The 21,410-nt window shown below is 38.6% G+C and overlaps 1 protein-coding gene across 3 annotated transcripts; it reads right to left on the minus strand.

Moving 5' to 3' along the window:
- Positions 1–1,989: 1,989 nt before the first annotated feature.
- On the minus strand, positions 1,990–17,702 carry EFS (embryonal Fyn-associated substrate). 3 transcript variants are annotated; one of them, XM_072415091.1, is made up of 7 exons: positions 17,640–17,694; positions 17,331–17,395; positions 10,030–10,332; positions 9,100–9,195; positions 7,606–8,583; positions 7,412–7,492; positions 1,990–2,631 (listed from the first exon to the last, which is right to left on the minus strand). In XM_072415091.1, exons 2-7 carry the CDS (start codon positions 17,334–17,336, stop codon positions 2,212–2,214), a joined length of 1,884 nt encoding a protein of 627 aa, XP_072271192.1. In that variant the 5' UTR covers positions 17,337–17,395; positions 17,640–17,694; the 3' UTR covers positions 1,990–2,211. The 3 variants fall into 3 exon arrangements, with proteins under 3 accessions (XP_072271192.1, XP_072271191.1, XP_072271193.1); XM_072415090.1 differs by having other exon boundaries at positions 17,331–17,702; XM_072415092.1 differs by lacking the exon at positions 17,331–17,395 and having other exon boundaries at positions 17,640–17,672.
- Between the last annotated feature and the right edge of the window lie 3,708 nt (positions 17,703–21,410).

A 21,410-nucleotide genomic window follows, 5' to 3' on the forward strand; every position in this document is an offset into this window, starting at 1 on the left:
TTTTTGCAAAAAAGGGACAGATTTGGCAAGGGGAAAATGTGTGGGGGCTGACCATTCAGCACGTACTTGGGGTTAGTGTGGGCATGGTCAGTTCCTCTTTAATAATAGCTAATAAATATAAGTTATTAGGTAAGGGGAAAAAATACCACGGCTCAGGAGATTTCTCCTTACCTCATTGTCTTTGACAGGAAGTGAGGCAGATGCCTGTTGTTACTTCCATTCTCTATCCAATACTAAATAGAAAATGACTTACCTGACACATTCATATGCAAAGTTGTGGTCGTCAATCAAGGCTGGCTATTTAATTCTGCATATTCTACCTTTTACAGTGTTCCCCTTGTATCAGTCTCATTATCATGACAATCTGGCTGTTTTTTTAGAAATCTACCTGCTTCTTAGTCCTGATCACCTCCTCATGTCATTCACAGTAGAATGAAATTGACATGACATTTCTCTGCCTCCTGCCAGGAACTGCGATTCTTTGGTATTGGTGTACATTTCCGAGTTATAATTTTTCAAGACCCCAAACTCTTGGACTTACAGTTGAGAAATGTTAAATGGTTTCTCAAAGCTTCATAAGTTTTGCAAATCTTACAGTGCAATCCAATAATTGACTGACTAAAAACTTTTTAACTGGAAGGAATATACATGGAGGGAATATACAAACTAATATAGTCTGAGGCTAAATGGTGTTTCTTCTAAATGCTTTTAGTGACGGGCTGGTATGTCTTCGATATTCTCAGTATTTCTAATAGTTATCCTGTATAAGCCTTGCCGAAAAGAAAAAGGGTGATCTCTTCTGGACCTTGGGCTATACAAATGACTTGAAACATTAAAAAAACGTTTTGAAGGAAGAGAATTATGGGGAAAACCTTGATACTTTGTGGATGCCAACTACCCAACTCTATGTAGCAGTGTAACAGATCAGGAAGAAGCATGTAGCTGAAATGTTGGAATCCCTCATCTGCATACTTTTCAGGTATTAAAGAACAGTTGAATGACATCTATGACACTGGCATTTATAGAAGTGGAATCTGGCGATAACAGATTCCACTTTTCCTTTTCTGTAGGTTTGGGCTACATATATATTTATAACCTGCAACAGAGTTAACTATGATCATGTAATGCTCCAATCATGTGACACTGATCATTGGAAGATATTATTACAGGGCTACATTAGTCATGCATTCCATCTGTGTAGCAATCAATTGTTACTGGTAATGATTAACCATTGTAGCAAAATAAACATACTGACTGGGCTGTAAGTCAATGGGTTAACAAAGACATTATCTGCTTAGTTTTAGTTCCAGTCTGTGTACAGATGTGCAATAATTGTGATCGTTTGCAATCATTACTAGGGCCAATAGCATGAACAAGTTCTGCACAGATAGCAGAAGTCTATGGAGGATGAGGAGCTGCCCCACTGCATTCTCCTCATTGTGCTACAACGGTGGAGGTTCCTGAAAGATGTTTAGTGAAGCAGCAGGGCAAATAAAGTGACGACACTGTGGGATAGCATACGCTAGATATTTGCCTGAGCAGCTGTCTTGGGTGGCAAAAATCTACCACTTGCACAAAGCTTAAAAATGCGGTTTTCCAGTCTTTGGAGAGGGTGGTTACATTAGTTTTCTTGGAGTTTGGGTATATTCTGCAAATACAGAAAAATACCTGTCGATCTTGTCAGAAATTCAGTGTCCTTGTAACTGCTTTCCTAGCTCTCTTCTTTGAATTACAGAACACCTCATCCCTATGAAAAACAGGAAAGCAGCCTAGGGGGTGACAATGCTGCTTCCCCATAATTACAGGGCAGTAAGTGATTGGAGTCACCCTGGGACAGGAAGTGTTACTGGCAAGATCACTAGGTGAAAGTAAGGAGGGTAACTAATGATATCTAAATAATGGGCTGATGTTACATGTGTGCTTTAAGGTATACGCGTACTGTTTTTCTGAGAAATACATGTTTCTATGCTATCTCTAGCTACCATAATGATGGATTTATTGAAGGCTTTATTATATTTAAACTTGACATCAGCGATCTTCATACAAAATAAATACTGAAATGAAAAAGTCAGTAAAATGATTAGGCAGGTAGTACCGTCAATTTCTCTAAATTTGCTTTGTCAATGCAGTTGTGCTGCATTATTTTGGATTTTTTTGTACCTGTAATCCAAATAATCAACGTCTTAAATGTCAGAAGTTCTGTTTTGTGATTTAGGCAGCCAGTTTTTGTAAGAGTTCTGTGAAGCTATGAGCACAGGTACAGAGTACAGACACACTGGCTGCCATGGCTTTGAGTGCAACAGGAGATGGGTACAAAGCTGCAGCCTCCTTTGTAGCCAACACAACTTCCTTAAGAGCTTGGCACAGGGCTCCTCCTTCCCCCGCTAGCTTAGCTTGCAGTTGATTACAGCTGAGCAACCTCCCAAGTGTGTCCCCAATGAACACAAGCTTGTGTGCAGCAATCACCAGCTGTTTTCCATGTCCTACAAAAACACGCGGTGGCTGTGAACTTGCACTGCCCAGGAATGTACCCACGCAAGTCTGGAGGGTCTGTAGGTGTCCATGACTTTGAGATGCATAAAAGCGCAGCAAATGACGGTCTTCTTCTGATGCCTCTGGACACGGGTCATTCTGAAATAAAAAAAATGTTTCAAGGTAAATGTGCTGAATACAATGTACATAAATTGTAGGATCTCAAAATCATCCCTTCTTCAGAAATCCATGCAAAAACACTGAAAAAATCATGTCTAGGTAATGGCAGTAGGTATTGTCCTGCAGCAAGGAACAGAGAACATTTTATCTAAATTCAACTATGCTGTGTTAGGATTGATGCAATTATTATTATTACGCAGTCTCTAAATAGCGCCAACAAAATATGCAGTGCTGTGCAAAGTCCATAGTCATGTCACTAACTGTCCCTCAAAGGGGCTCACAATCTAATGTCCCTACCATGATCATATGTCATTACCACAGTCCAAGGTCAATTTGAGGGGAATCCAATTTTTTGAAGAGATAACAACATGAAAATTGTAAATTGGGTCATTTCTTTTTTTTCTAATTAAGCTTATGCTATTGCCAAAGGTTCAAAATAAAAATATGGGGGGGGGGCTTATTCCATTCCAAATCACTCTTCCGCCTTTTTATTTTAACCTCACGTATATGAAATATGAAAGCATGGTATCACATATACAGCAATGTGCAGCATTACACCTTATATGTCATTATATTATTAGGTCATTTATATATATATATATATTTGGGTAAATACAACCTCAGATGGGCATGGTGCGTGTGTACGTCCCGGCCGGGTGGGGCAGGAAATTCAAAATCCATTTGTATTGCATTCAATACAAAATAACTGTATTGAATGCAATACATTGGATTTTTATGTGTAGTCAGTACATTGTTTTCAAGAACTTTTATTTTACAGTATATATAATAGTATGAGTATAATATGTATTTTTTTTTTTTTTTTTTTTAATTAAATTTTTTTTCTTGAAAATATATAGATTTTTTAATTTATTCAATTTATTGTTTTTAAATGATTTTGTGTTTCAAACTTTATTATAATCATACTAATATTATACTGTAAAATAAATTTTAATGAAAAACAATGTACTGCTTTTAGACATAAAAAAAAGGAAAGAAATGAACCGCTAGGGAGGTTAAAAAAGACTAAGTTAAAATGCAGAAGCAGTGGATAATAAGTAAGTACACCCTTACCACTTCTATGGGAGCAGCACAGCTTAAGTTTGCAAAGTTGTATCTAAATCACTTCTGGAACAATGTTCTATAGACAGTCGGCAACAAAGTGGAGATGTTTGTTGAAAGCAGTAGCCACAGGACCTGGCCACTCTGAAGTCATTGAGGAGAACATGAACACTGACAACTAAAGATTTGCCAAATTTGGGACATTCAACAGGTGAAATGATCCCACGCACACCAAATCTACAACAGAGTGGCTGAAAAGAAAATAACCAAGGTGTTGCAATGGCCCAGCCAAGTTTCCAGACTTCAACCTGATGAAAATGCTGCAGCGGGACCTTAAGAGAACTGCACATGCAATCCTCCATGAAGTAAAAAAAGATGTTTGCCAAAATTCCTCCACAAAGTTGTCAGTCATACAAGCTACCGAATCATAGTTTTTCACACATTGCTTCTCCATTTTTGTTAAACAAATAATGACACAATGAATTGTGTTGTGTGTTGTTTTACTCCTGAAAATATGGACCAAATGATTATTTCCTGATACATACAAACCTTAGAATTGAAGGAGGGGGTACTTTGTTTTTCACATGGCTGTATATGTGTATCAGCTAACAGTAATACTAGGTTAGTGATACAGCATAGTATATAATTCCTATTGGTATTTGATAGCACTGTTTTAAAGCGTATACCACTCTACACACTGGTGAGCTTGGAAGAGCCTCCCCGCCCCTTAGCTTATCTTGAAGATTAGTACAACTGAGATCCCTCCAAGTTTTGTTCTCCAATGAACACAGGCTTGTGTGCAGAGTTAATCCTGCCTCCATGTCCTTCAATAGCACATGGTGGCTGCAAGGTTGAACTCAATAACTTCCTAATACCTATGTGTACACCTGAACTGTACTCATAGGTGGATGGTGAGCTTCTGCTGTAATATTATATATATATGCTCAGCATAATTGCCAATTATGACACATGACCTGTTTGCAGACGCTCTGGAGAGATGACAGGTCCAGGATCCTGTCACTGCCACATTCTAAGAAGTCACCATCTTTGCTGTCCGCTCCATAGCAGGCTATCACTGAACATTATTGAAAAGGTTCATTGCCCCATACGACTGACCCTGTGTGTGGTGATGCTGCATGCAGAGCTGAGTTCTACACTACATGGTACAGGCTCAAAAAGCAACAGGAGTCAGGGATTTATTTATTTTTTGGCTACAGAAACTTTGCAATTTTTTTTTTCGTGATTGTGTTTTTTCGGTAGAGGTCTGCTTTAAGTGCAAAAAAATTATAACCTCAAAAATCATCCTGGATTTTGTATAGTACAGTGGAATATATACAAAATGTAAACATCCAATGTGTAAACTGTAGTTCATATCATGCCTCACATTGGTGATTTCTCTACAGGTATAGTAAGAAATATCACAGATTATTATTAGAGCTCTGAGTATTCTATCACTAATCTAAAACCAATATAATTACAATAATAACAGAATTCCCACAAGGTAATACACCTTAATCAGGGGAAGGTCCTAGAGAAACATTTTAAGTAACTTGAGGCTAAACCACACACTACCAACAAAATGGTAATATTCTTTCTTCATTTGGTTAGATTCTTCTTCGCTTTTTCCAACCATTATGAAATAAGGTTGGGGATAATATAGAGATATTCAAACACACCTTCAATGAAATCACAAGCACAGGTGTTTGATGTATGTTGTTCATCTCCTGCTTTAACACCTGAAACCTGGGTGTGCAATCATTTCAGTTTGCCTCATCATAGGTGCAACATTATTTATGACCACCAGAGGGAGACTGACGAGCTACAATTGAATAAATCTGGCTGAATTCAGGTGGTGTTTCCTCTGGATTCTCTTACTATATTAGATACATGATGGGTAGAGAAATAAACTACTAAAATACACATATTTTAAGCTTTACACTGTCATTTAGGTAATGTTTACAAAATGTTTTATGTAAAATAAACCTGCAATGTCATGAATACAGAGTCTTCTATTGCTGCCTGTGTTCTGAAAACCCTTACTTGTATACTTGTTCTAGGTTACTGATACAAAGCTCTGACGAAAAAGGGTTAGCATGGTAGCCTGACACGCCCCATGTTAATAATTTTTTTTGTGTCGCTGTTCACAGCAAACATGGCTGCCACTGCTGACCCGAAGCCAAAAGATGCTTTCTGGTGTCTTGCATTCATAGTTTTTAGTAACTGACCCAATGACAAGTATGCAGATCAGGACGCTCAGAGATTTTTATCTTAATTCTTGATTACTAATGCAAATGATCTAACTAGGAGGGTGAACATAGGGTGACAAGTTTCTTTTAACAGATAAATGTATACCTGAGTGGGGGATAAGTGGGTGCTGTAGGTGTTTGTTGAAACTACCTAAAGCTGTAGGTATTGCCATACAAGTGCTGAGCATGTACAAATCAGAAGGCAATCATATAAAGCAGGGGTGTCAAACTCAAATACACAGTGGGCCAAAATTAAAAACTTAGACAAAGTCGCACACCAAACCTGAAACTAAAATATCACTGCTACTACAATTCCCTGCGTCTATAAAACAGTCCAGTGCAGGGCCACGCATAGGCAGAGAGGCTGCTGGTCTATAGACATGAGTGATGCCGCTACTACAATTCTCGGCATTACTTGCGTCCTGTAAAACAGTCCAATGCGGGGCCAGTAGTGGGAAAATAGATAGGACCCCTGTCCTTTCCTTTTTTTTTTTTTATAGTGGAGTATCAGGCTATTCAGACAGGCATAAAACATCAGTGATAAAGGCACTTCAACTTCCAGAAAGAATAATCGAGATTTAGATGTGTTTTCAGCTGCTGTATCCAGGGATCCTATTGTTTGCTGAGTACTTTTAACTGCAAACACCTTCTGTATATCTTTTCATCATGTGATCGCTTTAAACTGCTCAGGTATGTGACAGGTTTCTTTTAAACAATGCTTGTGTGTGTCAAATGTAACACAACTATTTAAAGAATTCTGGTATAAACAAAAACGTATTTTCAGCTTTTAAAAAGTGAGCTGTTGGGATTTCTAAATATAACTTATTAACAATCTTGTCTCTGTTCCTGAAGTTACAACAGTTGCTAACATCCAAATCAGCTCATCTGTCTTTTTTGACACAAAGGAAAGAAAGCTTCTATATCTATAGGCTTGCGGATCTTGTTTTTTTTTTTTTTTAAAAAAAGGGGGATTAGCAGTAAAACCTGTCAGAGGATCTAATCTTTCTCTATTCTAATGCAAACTAAAAATAAACCTCCTAATAGGAGTCAAGCTATAAAGCAGAACTAAACCCAATGGATATTCCAGTTGCGGGTGTCACCATCCTCTTTTTTCTTCCACATTCTGATATTTAGCCATCTTAATCAGCTGCGACTGCAGTCTCGGAACCCGCAAGTGAAGTTGTGATTTCCAGGTATGCCTGGCATCAAATTTAACGATGCACATACACAGCTAAGCAAAATTTGACAGATGGGTGACAATCAGGCAGGTAAGAAAAGTTATTGTAAAAGGGACATCTGTCCTTTTCTACAAAAAACGCCTGACAACGTCAATTTTCAAGGAAGGACTTTAGTTCCACATTAATGTATTGACCAATAACTGACTCGTGTACAACTTGTCCAAATAGAATAAAGTTTAATCTGGGGAAATTAAAGATTATGACATCTGCACTCACCTTTTTCTCCTGTGAATTGCGCTGATCTATGTCTGTAGGTCTGTCTTTGGATTTTTGTATTGTCTGGGTAGTGACAGTACCCTAGGAGAAGAAAGGGTCACAGTTTTAAACATGCACACAATTATAATAAGTTGGGGAATGTACTAAGACAAAGAGTGCAATGGCAGTGTCTATGAGAGCTTACACACTTTTACCTGTAGATGAACATAATGATTGTCTCTGCACTGAATCCTCTCATATTCACTATGTGCATCTTCTCCAGGATCACTAGGGGTGCGGTGCATGACAGGTGGTGGTGGCAGAGGTCGGTCCTGGATGCTGCCTTTGCGATGTGTAGCAGGGGAGGCTGTGGGTAGTGCAGGAAGTGGTCGCCGAGAAAGGCTTTCACTAGAAGAGAGTCGTGGTCGTGGGAAAAGAAGGCCAGCATTGGCAGTTACCAATGCTACGATAAACCCACTCTGCTCCTGAATTGTATTAACCACAGATAACTCAATATTGGCTTCCTGCAGTGCCAGTAAAGCAAGCTCCAGTTTTTCAAGGTGCCCTGAGAGTTGTCGGTGCAATGATGGGTCTGAGGCTTGGCAAGAATGAAGGAGAACAACCTGGGCCAAGCCCACAAAGTCTTTTAGAGCTTCCACTACCTGAGCTGTAACTTGATAATCTAACCCCTTTTGTCCTGAGCTTTCTTGCATCTTTTCAGCCAGGAGTAGCACTGTCCTTTGTAGTTCTTGGTGCAACAATCTAAATGACTCCATGGTAGTTACTCCATCACTACGCTGATCTCTTAACACGACAGATGGCAGACCAGATTCACGACTTCCTCCAGAGTCTGCAGAACGAATGCTACCAGTACTGGAAACTGAAAGACGATGAGTTTGAGGGGGTTCAAGAGGTTCTGGTAAGTTGCCACAACTTAAAATGTCTTCCGGTGCTTCATAGAGATTCTGGAGCCCTGACACCCGTTTTAAATTGGAGGGCATAGAATAAATACCCTCATCTTCTTCATTATCCGATAGTGGCACATTATGGAACACTGGTGGTACATCATAAATATCTTCAGGTATTTCCTCAGGAGGTTCGGCAGCCACATCTTTCACACGTAACACAGGACTGTCATATGTTTCGGATGCACATTGTATATCCTTTATTAATGATGATGGCTTATCATAAACCTGGACGAAAAAACAAATACAGCTGGGACACAAATGCAAAAAAGAAAATTTATCCATGACTAGTGTAATAAAAAAATAATAAAGCTGAACTCTATAGAGATACAAACAACACAATTTATTGCAGCACTGGTGTCAGCCTCTTGCAGTCTACTATACTTTTCAGCTCAGGGAGGGGGTGAGAAAACAGGCACAAGTATTCAGTCAGTTGTTCTACAGTGCCATGAACACAGGGGCAAAGAGATAAGCTCATCAGTGTGCTTCATCTTTTTTACTGTCCAGTCACAGGGGAGACCTGTAGGTAAATGTGAAACTGAAGCAAAGAAAGACCAGTTCCCCTCCCCTGCTTGAGATGGCTGTTCTGTAGGGCAGAGCTATGTAGATTTAAAGACTGGTGGACCCAAATACAAATCCTTTAGCAGGTAAACCAACTAATATATATGAATTTCGTCTTCTTTATTTAGTTGTCTGACTGGAGATAGGCTTTAAAAATTTCTCTGAAGAGCCAATATACCTTACCTCTTGTGGGCAGGGCTCGATGTGACGTGGAGAATTGTAGATTTCATCCTGAGATGATGAGATGCAGAGGCGTGCGATTGATGGCACTTGATATACCTGCAATGAGGAAAAAAAGACAAAATATTACTTATAAAAAAAAAAACACACAACTAAAGTATGACCGTCCTAAACAATTATGCTTTTCTTTTCATTCATATGTTTTAATAAAGTTGCTCTGTTGTTTGATTTCTGGGAAAGTTATTAATGCAATTCACTGTATATTTTATCATAATAGTATATAGTCCTCTGCAAGTATGTTAACCCCCCTAGCAGTATTCCCGAGTGTGACTCGGGGTTGATTTTACTTGCAAAAAGTGGTAATCCCGAGTCACACTCAAGGTCGCTAAAAACAATAAAAAACCCCACTTACCTTGTTCCTTTGGTGTCCTTCAGCTTCCTGCTCGTCTGTCCAGGTTCTCGGCGGGGTCCCCCTTCTGTGATCTTCTCAGTTTTCCCAGTGACGTGGATGCATGTGTCAGTTTGTGCAGGAGGCGCAGTGGGAAATTTAAATAATTTTGTATTGGATTCAATACAAAATAACCGTATTGAGTCCAATATAAAGAAATCTTTATATTATATATATATATATCTATAGATAATTATAATATATATATATATATATATATATATATATATATATTGTATGCTACTGTACAGTTATATTACAGGTTTCACTATTTTTATGCACCCTTTTTTTAACAGATTTTTGTGTTTTTTTAATTAAAATTATTGAATATTGAACATATTTCGGTGGGTTATGCCTAAGAATTATAAGCCTACAATGTAAAATAAACTTTCATGCTAAACAATGTACCGCTTTTTGAATAAAAATACAGACAGAATTGGAACGCCAGGGGGGTTAAAGTAATAATGATAAGTAATATACTTCACCTCAGATTGTTGCTCCTCTGTGGAATTTAGCTGCACATCTTCAGATTTCGGTACGTTTGAGGTCACTGGTGTGGCTCCAAGGAACCGGGGTGCTTGGTATTCATTTTCCTGTACATTTTCCTCTGGCAGAAGTCTCAGCCGATTTCCAGGAGCGATACCCTGTTTCCCCCTAAGAGAACAACGCCACCAACCACCAAGTGTGTGAACATCTCTTTCTATGACCAACATCACGTCACCTCTGCGGAAACTAAGCTCTTCAGGGCTTTCAGCTGCATTGTCATACAAAGCCTGGGCCAGCTGTGCCTGAGGGGAAAATAAAGAAACATATTTAGAACCCCAATAAGAATAATATTTTAATTGGCTGTGCATAAACATTGTTTTTGTCCACATAAATAAAAAACATTTCAATGCAATGAAAGACCAAAACATGTTGGGTTTCCCCTAACTTTCTGACAATAACAATGGTGGCAAGGAAAAACGCAGGACCACACAAACAGTGATACAAATATCAGAAAGTGTCTAACTCTTCCCTACTTTATTAAAAACTATTTCCCCTTTTCTGCCTTTTTATATATACTTTAAATCACGATACTAATGAGGGTTTCATACACAGCATATTGTATAACTATCAGGAAGTTGTTTCCTAAAGCTTGTTTAACCTGTAAGAGAAGTTGTATCTGTCAGTCATAGTTAAAGTATATGTTTTTATAACGTCTTGTGTTTACATGAAAAATGCCTGATAATGCTAGTTTTGCTGGTTCTCATAAGAACGACTTAAATAAACAATGTTCCTTGTTTGACCAGTACACATTTCCTGGTTTCCCCTTTGCCACATACAGAAACTGCAACGTTGTTGATTGCACATATCTCAAAACAGGTTCAATTATCTGAAGGCTTGGCAGCCTAAAAAGCATAATGTAGCCAAAAGCATTAGGAGAACACTAATGACCGCAAAGATTTCCGAGGTCATACGTTTATTTGGCCAATCACGTAAATGCTAATGTCCAAAGGCTCCTAGCAGTCTTTAGCTGCATACTGCATATTAACACAAAAGAAAATGTAAGACTAATGATACTGCTAAGCATACAGGTTTTGCATAACAGCAAAATAATGGGAATTCTAAAACTACATCTGTAACCTAAGCACACAGACAAACAAGAAGATCTAGTTGTAATTACAGTCAAATGCCCCAGGAAAGAAAAATCCAAACTGCCTGTGATTATGGCCATCCCTGATTCAGTACCCATCAGGTATATAAACCTATATATATTATATAACAGACCCCTTGCTTTAGAAAACTGTACAGAAAGGACCCACCCAGATGCCCAGTAATGCTGATGGTATTGCAAACCTTATGTAAAGGCATGGCAGGTACTTCAGAATGCAGGTTATTAATGTGAAGGACACATTGAGCCCATAGATACCAACTCCTCAATGCACAGCATAGATCCTGCTGCACAACTACAGCCATATACACTAAACCAGGGAGGAACAGCTGTGCACTACACCCTGATCCTATTCCTAAACACATTCAGCTGCTATTGTTTGAATGTTTCTAGAGGTTAAGGCAATTGCTATTCCATGAGATTACCCTCCTCACCCTTCCATGTCTCTCGCCCATTATGCAGAAGGCTCCTGTCTCTTTAAGAGAGCAGAACATGTGGCGGTGACATCATCCCTGATACAGAATAAAGAGAAAGGGAGCTCTGTATCCAAGTCAATGCACTGAGAAGACGGGGATTTCTCACTGAAATTGAACATTTAGATTTGGACAGCAGACCTTTTTGTTGAAATTACTTCTCATGTCATCACTGAGCTTATTGTTTGTGCGTTGCATTCGATTTACAAACAACAGCATCCAATTAGCCCCATGCAAACACCACCTTCAGTATAAAAATCATTTTTACTCTAACAAAAACTTCCACTAAACCAAAGTAAAAAATTCAGGCTGAGCCCCAATCCCTCCACCCCCCACCCATACACAATTACTCTAACACATAGCACAAGACAACTGTCTTCAGTCCTAATATCTATTTCCAACTATTAAGACAACTGGTAACTTGTACACGTCAGTGTGAAAAAATCAATAAATTCTGATAATGCTTCTATCCATAAATAAAAAATTCCACGGCATGCTGATCCCAACATGAATCCGGTTTTTTAAAACCACCCTTACAGAACGATTCTCCCCAAAATGAAAAGTTATTTCAAAACATACTCTATAATTTATCATCACACCTTATACCACCCAGTTCCTTTCTATAACATTCAGTTTATTTAATCTTGAAACATTTCACTGATCTACAAAATGATCCTTTTTACCCAGATCTTTCCATTGCTGTATACCTTGTGTTATTCTCATTAAATACAACATGCATACTTGTGTGCCAATTCCTTGTAAAATTTAAAAGCTTTTTTTCCCAAACTGGGACCATCAGCAACTTCAAAAGTCAAGTTAAAACATACAGGAACAGTAGTGCTCAGAGCCTATTTACATGTATGGGGCCATGTGTGTGCAGCGCACATTCCTGCAAATGCACGGCAATTATTGTGCCATGTGGTGCCATTCATTCCTAATGGAGTCCCTACACACCTTATTTCCCTTGCAGTGCAGTGCACCATGTGGCAAAGTACAAACTTGAACTACCAGAAATGGTGTATATACGTTTGTAAGTGAACAGAATGCCCTTCCCTCATATGTTTCCTTATGTATATGTAACATAAAACATATATCTAATGGTAAATCCACTTTAAGTATCTCGCTGTGGGTGGATAAACTTTTGGAAGGAACAATATTTCCCTATGAATATAATCTGACCCACAGCAGCTTTGGAAAAACTTGGACAGCGTTGTCTTACATTACAAGGATAAGTATAAAGCAGAGGAGACCACATTTGCTATCCCCAGGATTGAATAATACATCATTTTCTCAGAATAGACTGGGTGGACACACTTCAGAATCCAAGCCATAATTATAAGACAAACCAGCTTCAAATTAGTGCATCTTCAGGCGTTTACATTGTCAGTGATGTAGAATTAACCAGTGCAACACCGCACATCTGGAGGGTTCAAAAAATCTGCTACTTGTAAATTTCAGACATCTTGCACTGCATAATGTAGATTTTTAGTTTGCTGAAACATTACACACCATTAATGCCATTGTTTGTAATTTGTTTTAGGCTCCTTGAGCCCTTTCAGTTTTTTCCTGTCCACATGCCATTGTAGGTTGCACATCATTCCTCTGGTCCAGCTTTGTGATAGTGACAACTGTGAATCATGTAGTGTAATGATTGTCAGAACAATCCTGAGTAGTCCCTGCCAGGGGTGGCATGTGATGGGGTGACAATGCATGAGCACAGCTGGGAGGCAGAAAGAAAAAGATACCTAAAGTGCCTGAACAAAAACCTGCATGGCAGAATCACAAGGCAATAGTTTAAGAAAGCTGCAGAAACTATTGGAATTACATTAGCATTTATATAAAACACTTTACATTACAGTTTATATGAGATTTTGGTGACTGGGTTAAGATATCTTTAATCTCTTACTTGCAGCCACCATGTTAGGGCAGATCTGTGGTGGTGCTAATGACTGTGCAATGGGGCACTGGTCATGGGTATTAAAGCTTATTATTATTATTATTATTACATCCTAAAGTGTGCGTACATGAACTTGAACCCAGGGACAGACAAGTGGGGGGCATTTTTAGAACAATGTTATATGAGCACAGAATACAAGTTTCAGATTCAAAGGACTTCCAACAGAGTTCCTCACTCATAACCTCATCACACGCACGGCTACAAGACTTCTCTAGAGCTGCCCCAACTTTCTGGAACGGTCTTCCCCGTCCTATCCGGCTTGCTCCTACTTTCTGCTCATTTAAAAGAGCACTCTAAACCCATTTTTTCAAACTTGCCTACCAATCTTCTTCTGTCTTTTGAAACCATCACTACTTCCCACCACTACATATCTCCCTGCTATTGTGTTAATTCCTCCACCAACTAGATTGTAAACTCTTCAGAGCAGGGTCCTCTCCTCCTGTGTCACTATCTGTATTAGTTTGTCATTTGCAACCCCTATTTAATGTCCAGCGCTGCTTAATATGTTGGCGCTATATAAATCCTGTTTAATATTAATACTAAAAGGTACAGAAAACCTTTGACAGTCTGTAATGCAGAGAATCTCCCGTGCTGTATACTGCACCTATTACTAATAGGACTTCCTAACACACAAACTTGTAGGCACAAGTCATTAATCCTGTCATCATAACAACTAATACTTCCTGATGTAAACAGACCTGGCCAGTTCTGCACCACACCCCCATAACCTCACGCTTACTTTACAGTCCCCAATGAATACCATTCCATCCAGGATCTTCACTTTCAGTGCAATTTTCTTTGTTCAGGGAAAGTCAGCCAAAGTGTGAATCAGCAAACCTTCTCAATTGGAATATCCTGACGCCATCAATTCAGAGTGAATTACTATTTAGCATCACAACAATTCTCTCCTACTCATTGCTAATATCTTCCTGGGAACACATACACTGGCTTTTATCTACAGGAAGGACATCAATCACTGCTGCTTCCTACTTGTTAACCACTACTTGTTGGTATATATGAATTTATTATTTTCTTGTTACCAACAATATATTTTTTATTATATTTTCTTTATAGGATAAAAAAGAATAATATTTTCCTTTTTCAATATTTTGAGTATGCTGCATACTCATTATTTATATTTATCAATGGAAGCTAGCAGGTGGTGACTTGGAATGCTCAGAGAGCAAATGTTGTGCTAAAATAGATTTGGATTTGTGTGTGGGGCGACAACCTTCCGTTCTTGGCTACCAGAGATGGAGATATCCAAATGTAGTCACTTTAGAAAAGCTGGCAAAAGCAAACTGGCAGTGCTGGGCTTTCTTCAAAAAAAAAAAAAATCCCAGCCTAGTGGCCACTGATACACAGCAAGTAATATAATAAATGTATAAAAAAATAAATTGATTTATAAACACTAAAATGTTACAACCGATTACATAATATATCATACCGGGGGTGTCTTGTATTGTTACAACATTCCATTTCTTTATTTCAATTTGACAAAAACATTATACATTTTATATATTTCAGTAGTAACTAGCATACCTTTGTGTTTTACATACAATCTGACAAAACAAACACTCTTGTGTTGACTTTACTTTCCAGCAATTGTATTTGCTCAGGACATGTATAAAGTGTGTAGAGATATATCTCAAATTAATGAAAGGTTATATGACACTGAAGGTTTCCTATAAAACATCAACATAACATAAATAGGGGAAATGTTGTTCTGGAGTTGTCTGGCTGTCAATATTTCATTGTATGCATGAGCTCTGCCTTTATGGAGCAATGCCATGCAATTCATCATTACTGATTGTCATATTGGTAAATAGTATGAAGAAAATATAAATCATAATGCAATAGGTGCCTCATCAGACAACAAATCTCCAAATATAAATCATCTATTTATCTGCTTACATTTCATTCAATTCACAATAACAAGTATATAGAACATTTTCAATGGATACTCTGGGAGAATTGTTAACATTGCACAATATATTTTAAGTATAGAGAAAAGTTATATAAAAAAAACTCCCAGTTACTTGTTGCAATATATTGTATTCTCAAATACTCTGGACAAGTCAACAAAACGTCATATAATGTCTGAGATATGTAAACCACCCCAACCCAGTAAAATCTCATGTAAGCTTTAGCATGTTATTGTTAAATCTGCAGCTTTCAGAAATATAACAATGGCTGATCCTGCCATAGGCTGGAGGGTACAAGGCTGTATGATGCTAGGAGTCCATTAGTAATTCCCAATACACTTAACTACTAGGTGAACATTGCAGGCTGAGTTTGCCTTCCCTCACAAACAAAACACATCGATGGAGAAAGTGATCTCATCCATCGCCTTGTATTACTTCTACATGTCTATGTATAAAGTGAGAAGATCCTTCCAGAGGGTTCAAAAAAAGTGCCAAGTAATAATAAATATGATCTAATACATTTCCTTGTATTTTCTTATTGCATGTTTATATATAAAGTTAGAAGATTCTTCCATCGCCTTGTATCATTCTACATGTGTACATAAAAGAGTTAGAAGGTTCTTTCCAGGGGGGCTCCTATGATTGCTAAATAACAATGAATGTGATAACATACATCATCTTGTAATATTTGTCTGCAAAAGTTGGAAGATCTTTCCAGGGGGTTCCCATGACTTAAAAATGATGGAGAATGTGATCTCATCCATCAACTTGTACTGTTGCTACATGTATATATATATATAAAAAGTTAGAGGAATTATCCAGGGGGTTCCTATGATTGCTAAGTATTGCAGAATGGGTTTAGTTACAAGACTTTGTGTTATTTGTGTGTGGAAAGTTAGAAGATCTTTCCTGGGGATCCTCTGAGTGGTAAATGATGGAAATGTGGTCTCATCTATCACCTTGTACTATTGCTGTGTATAAATAAAAGAGTTAAAAAGGTCTCTCCAGGGGGCTCCTATGATTGCTAAATAACAATGAACGTGATAGCATACATCTCCTTGCATTATATGTGTGTAGAAAGTTAGAAGACCCTTCCAGGGGGGTTCCTATGACTTAATAATGATGGAGATCTAATCCATCAACTTGTACTAGTGCTACCTGTATATATTATATATATATATATATATATATATATAGTTAGAGGAATTATCAAGGGAGTTCCTATGATTGGTTAATATTGCAGAATGGGATCACTTTGTGTTATTTGTGTGTAGAAAGTTAGAAGATCCTTCCAGGGGTTGCTATGATTGGTAGATAACAATGATTGTGATAACATACATCTTCTTGATGGAGAATGTGCTCTCATCTATGCCTTGTATTATTGCTATGTGTATACATAAAGGTATAAGATCCTTCCTGGGGGTTCCTATGATTGGTAAATATTGAGGATTGTGATCTCACACATCACCTTGTATTTATTGCTACATTCTGTATATATAAAGTTAGAAGGTTATTTTCAGGGGGTCCTATGAGTGGTAAATGATGGAGATAGTGATCCCATCCATCTTCATTTACTATTGCTATACATCTATATATAAAATGATAATGTTCTTTCCAGGGGTTCCCATCCTGGTAAATATTGGGGATTGTGGTCTCAGCCATGGCTGTATAAATTTGTTAGATCCTCCCTGGGGTTCCCCATGACCCCCTCTACCCCTGATCACCCCCCATGACCCGCACAGTGGCCCTGTACACAACAATCACAGCACCCATCACTTACTGGCATTGCGCCTCACATGCCCAGCGCAGGGAGCTCCAACAGCAGCCGTGGCGTCCTCACACTCCCTGGAAGGGAAGCACACACCGAGTCAGTCGGGGACACTGGGAGTTGTATTGCCGGGTGGGAGTTGTATCGCCGGGTGGGAGTTGTATTGCCGGGTGGGAGTTGTATTGCCGGGGAATGGCCGGGCAGGTAGTCTGAGCAGTCCTGAGCTGAGTTGTGTCAGCAGTGGGCGCCCAGGTGTGTGTGTGAGCGGAGTGAGGAGTACACAGGGCAGCACATGGTGTGTATGGGGGAGGGGGGTCTCACCTCAGGGGGGTACACACACCCGGGTCACCTCAGCTCCTCTCCTGTCCTCCAGCGCTGTGCAGAAAGGGAGGAGAGCAGGGGGGAGGGAAGGAGACACAAAGGTGGGGGGAGAAATGGGAGGAGAAGGAGGAGAGGCGAGGAAGGAGAGAGCAGCCCCCTATATGTGTGCAATTGTACGAGGAGTGTGTGCACAGGGTGCAGGACGGCGACATGGGCGGGGGATGGGGACACCCGGGCATTAACACCTTGTCTGCCGGGATACCGGCACTTCCGGTCCTCACAGGGGGCTGAGGAGGGATGGGGACACCTCCACTCACCTCCTTCATTAATAGAAACCTGAAGGAAAAGATGGAGCTATTCCTAAACCCAATCACTGAAATCTCACATAAACTTTAAAGAGCAACTCCAGCTATTACAATACCTCAGAATAGTTTTACCAATAAAAGTTACTTCCTCTTGTCCCCCCAACCTCCACTGTCCCCATCGCGGTGTATATGTATATGTATGTGTATATGTCCTCTCCTCCTGTATCACTGTCTGTATTAGTCTGTCATTTGCAATCCCTATTTAATGTACAGCGCTGCGTAATATTGGCGCTATATAAATCCTGTTTAGTAATAATAATATGGAGAAAAGTCCGCCATATAGTGCTTCATGGAACTTACTGTTCCTGTTCTTTGTACTTACCCTTCCCTCCATAGCCATCATTGGCCATTTACAGAATACAAGGCGAAACCAAGAGATGAATTTATTAATAATGAACAGTATATAGCGCCAACATATTACGCAGCGCTGTACATTAAATATGGGTTGCAAATGCCACAAAAGAGAACCCGCCCCTAAAGAGCTTACAATCTAAGAATACTTTTCAATGTGCAGAACACAATAATAGAATAGCAGGCGATCCTGCCACAAGCATCTTCTGTTATTGGGTGACAGTGGTCAGCAAAAGAGGTTGAAAAAAGACAAAAACAGTATTTCATAAAAAAAAAACATGGCAACAGCACTTATAAAATATTGAATGCATAGAAGACTGCTGGAATGAAATACAGGAAGTTTATTGATCAGAGTACTCAGTGACTCAGGTGTGAAATTGGATACATGGTGTCTCTTTAGGGCTTCTTTTTTGTGACCGAGGGGTCAGTGAATCTGACATTCACCAAACATCCTCTGGTGGATAATCAATCACTGCAGTTGAAACACATGGATCTGGAAGATTGTTCATCAGAGAATGTTTGGTGAATATCACATTCATACTATAAATACACCCCAATGCCATCCAATATGGATTTGTATCTCTGGCAACTTGAACCAAAAATGGTAGCGGGGGCTGGGATGGGGTCCCTATTCTGGAACAAGCATGCAGCAAATAGGATTCTCTGTTTTTGCTCCAGGTCATTGACTCAGAACTGACTTGCTGCATCTATATACCAGCAAGGGAATTTGTATTTTTTTAGAATTGCAGCCTATGTTTTCCGTGCTATTTAATCATCAATATGAGCACTTTATTGCAGGAATCACATACATAAATATGTGGAATGCCGTGCCAGAGGAAGATGAGATAAGTCCGTGGCCTGGCTGCAGAACCAATGCTGTGGATTTCATGTGTTTGCTGTAAAAAGCCTTCTATGAATGTGGCCTGCGTGGGAACAGAAGGGCTCTTGTTTTATGGGACAGTCAGCACCAGTCAGCTTCCTACACTCCTTGTACACACTGGTCCTCTGTCTTCTGAATCCATGTTTTACCATCCCTTCCCCCCAGTAACTGTATCTACTGTATGTCTGCCTTATAATTTCCAAGGACACAGCTGCTGCAGGGCTAAGGAAGATCTTACAATCAGGGACCATAAATATTAAAATCACTGTTCATCATCTTCCTCTTTTAAATATTATTATAAAATTATTAAAATTAAAATTAATTAACAAAATGCTGTCAAATTGGAAGGTTTTTTTTGTAAAGGTTTCTAATGTCAGAAATTGTTAGAATGACATTCCTTCTTTCATTGCCTTCTTCCAACAATGTCTTTGCTGTGACCCCAGTAACCTTGTTCTGTCTTATTCCCATATTTCATCCTCTTCTCGTTCCATTTTACACAGTAAATCCTAAACTGGCACACACCACTTAGGTCAACTATACACATGATTTGGCAGATCAATACCATTTACTAATAACTACCAGACCAGATATGTATCGTATTGATTGGATAGGAAAGATTTGCACCACATTGATAAATACTGCTGATTTTGCATCAAATGTTTTATATTACATTACCCCACCTCTTAGATTGCGAGATCTGTTGGGAAGGGTCCTCCCCTCCTCCTTTGTCATTGTACCTATCATGTGCAGATTTGCCCCCAATTTACTGCGCTACTTAATATGTTGGCACTAAAGTTTTTATTATTATTAAAAAATGTTATGCTGCTCATTGAATTTGATAATTGACTTTATTGGAAGGTGAAATAATCAGGTAATACAGCACCAAACTAAACCTTGTTATACCCACCTGTCCCTTTTTGTTGCAGGACATCGCCATCTTCTTCCTTCTTCTCTTCCTTGTTGGGATCTTCAGTCATTTTGATTGGCCAGGATGACGTAAATCCTGTATGGCCAGGATTACAGTTTTACCAGGGCATAGATGGAACATAATTTGAGAATTCTACTTTATAAATAACATTTCCAAGTGCTCATGATACTACAAAGGTACATTATCAGTAACTGAATATCAGTTATGCTATTGATTTAGAGGATATCACATAGAATTTATAACTTTTTTAATTTATAACTAAATTTATAACCACTAAAAAATTGTCCACATTGAGAAAAAAAATGATCTTACTGCAGGAAAATCTTAGCCTTATATGTGTGAGTTTATCAGTCTTTTTGCTGCGACTTTTGTAAATAAAGCAACTTATTGTTGTCTCAATTCACTGAATCTCCAAAAAAAAAATTGTTCCATTTATATCCAATTGCTCAACAGATGTATGAAGGGTCCAACCATTAAATATTCATTCTGGTGTTCATTCTGGCTGGGCATGCTTGTTTTTGCACTTTTCATTCACCCCTTATCCTGAATTAATCTTGTAGGAATAACAAAATCCATTGTTCTATCACCAAGATCCATGCGCCATGGGATGCCTACAAAGAGGTGATACACAATTAATACCCAGTCCATATACACAACTGTGTCTCATTTAAACCCTTCAAGGACTGTGTATACAAAAGGTGCCTTTCCAAATACAAACCTTTTGAAGTGGCACAAGAACACATCTTTACTAGTTGTTAGCTGTTTGAGATACAGGGTGGAAACCTTATTAAACTAATTATAGTGCTAATTATACCTCAGGGCAACCACAAATAATATACATATCAAGGAGTATTATGTTTATTAGACCACAGTCGATTTACAAACTACACTTAATGTAAATACTGTTACCACCTCATATTTCCTGGTAAACTGTTCATTGGTAAACATACAGCTTTTTTATCATTGTCTACTAATGTAGCCTAAAATAAAGTAAATGGATCTTCTTATAAAGAAAATGATCATATCTGCCTACAAGGTGGGCTCATTCATTTTTTTTTGCAATGTGTTTTATTGTTTGGTACCCCCTCACACATAATGCATACCATATATATTTTAGTTTGATGCTGAATCAATAATTTGCATTTGAGGTTGTCATCAAGAAAGAACAAAACTTGTAAAGTGGGTTGAGTGGAGTGAATTTTCGTAACATTTCATCACATGCATGGGATTAAAAATGTCCCCTGCAT

The sequence above is a fragment of the Pyxicephalus adspersus genome, chromosome 6 (genome assembly GCF_032062135.1).
Source record: "Pyxicephalus adspersus chromosome 6, UCB_Pads_2.0, whole genome shotgun sequence".
Taxonomy (NCBI): domain Eukaryota; kingdom Metazoa; phylum Chordata; class Amphibia; order Anura; family Pyxicephalidae; genus Pyxicephalus; species Pyxicephalus adspersus.

Coding starts and splice junctions, on each gene's coding strand:
- EFS (XM_072415090.1), bottom strand. Junction 9,196..10,029: donor CAGAGGAGCAACAATCTGAG/GTGAAGTATATT, acceptor TCCTCATTGCAG/GTATATCAAGTGCCATCAAT. Junction 2,632..7,411: donor GCAATTCACAGGAGAAAAAG/GTGAGTGCAGAT, acceptor TTTTTATTTCAG/AATGACCCGTGTCCAGAGGC.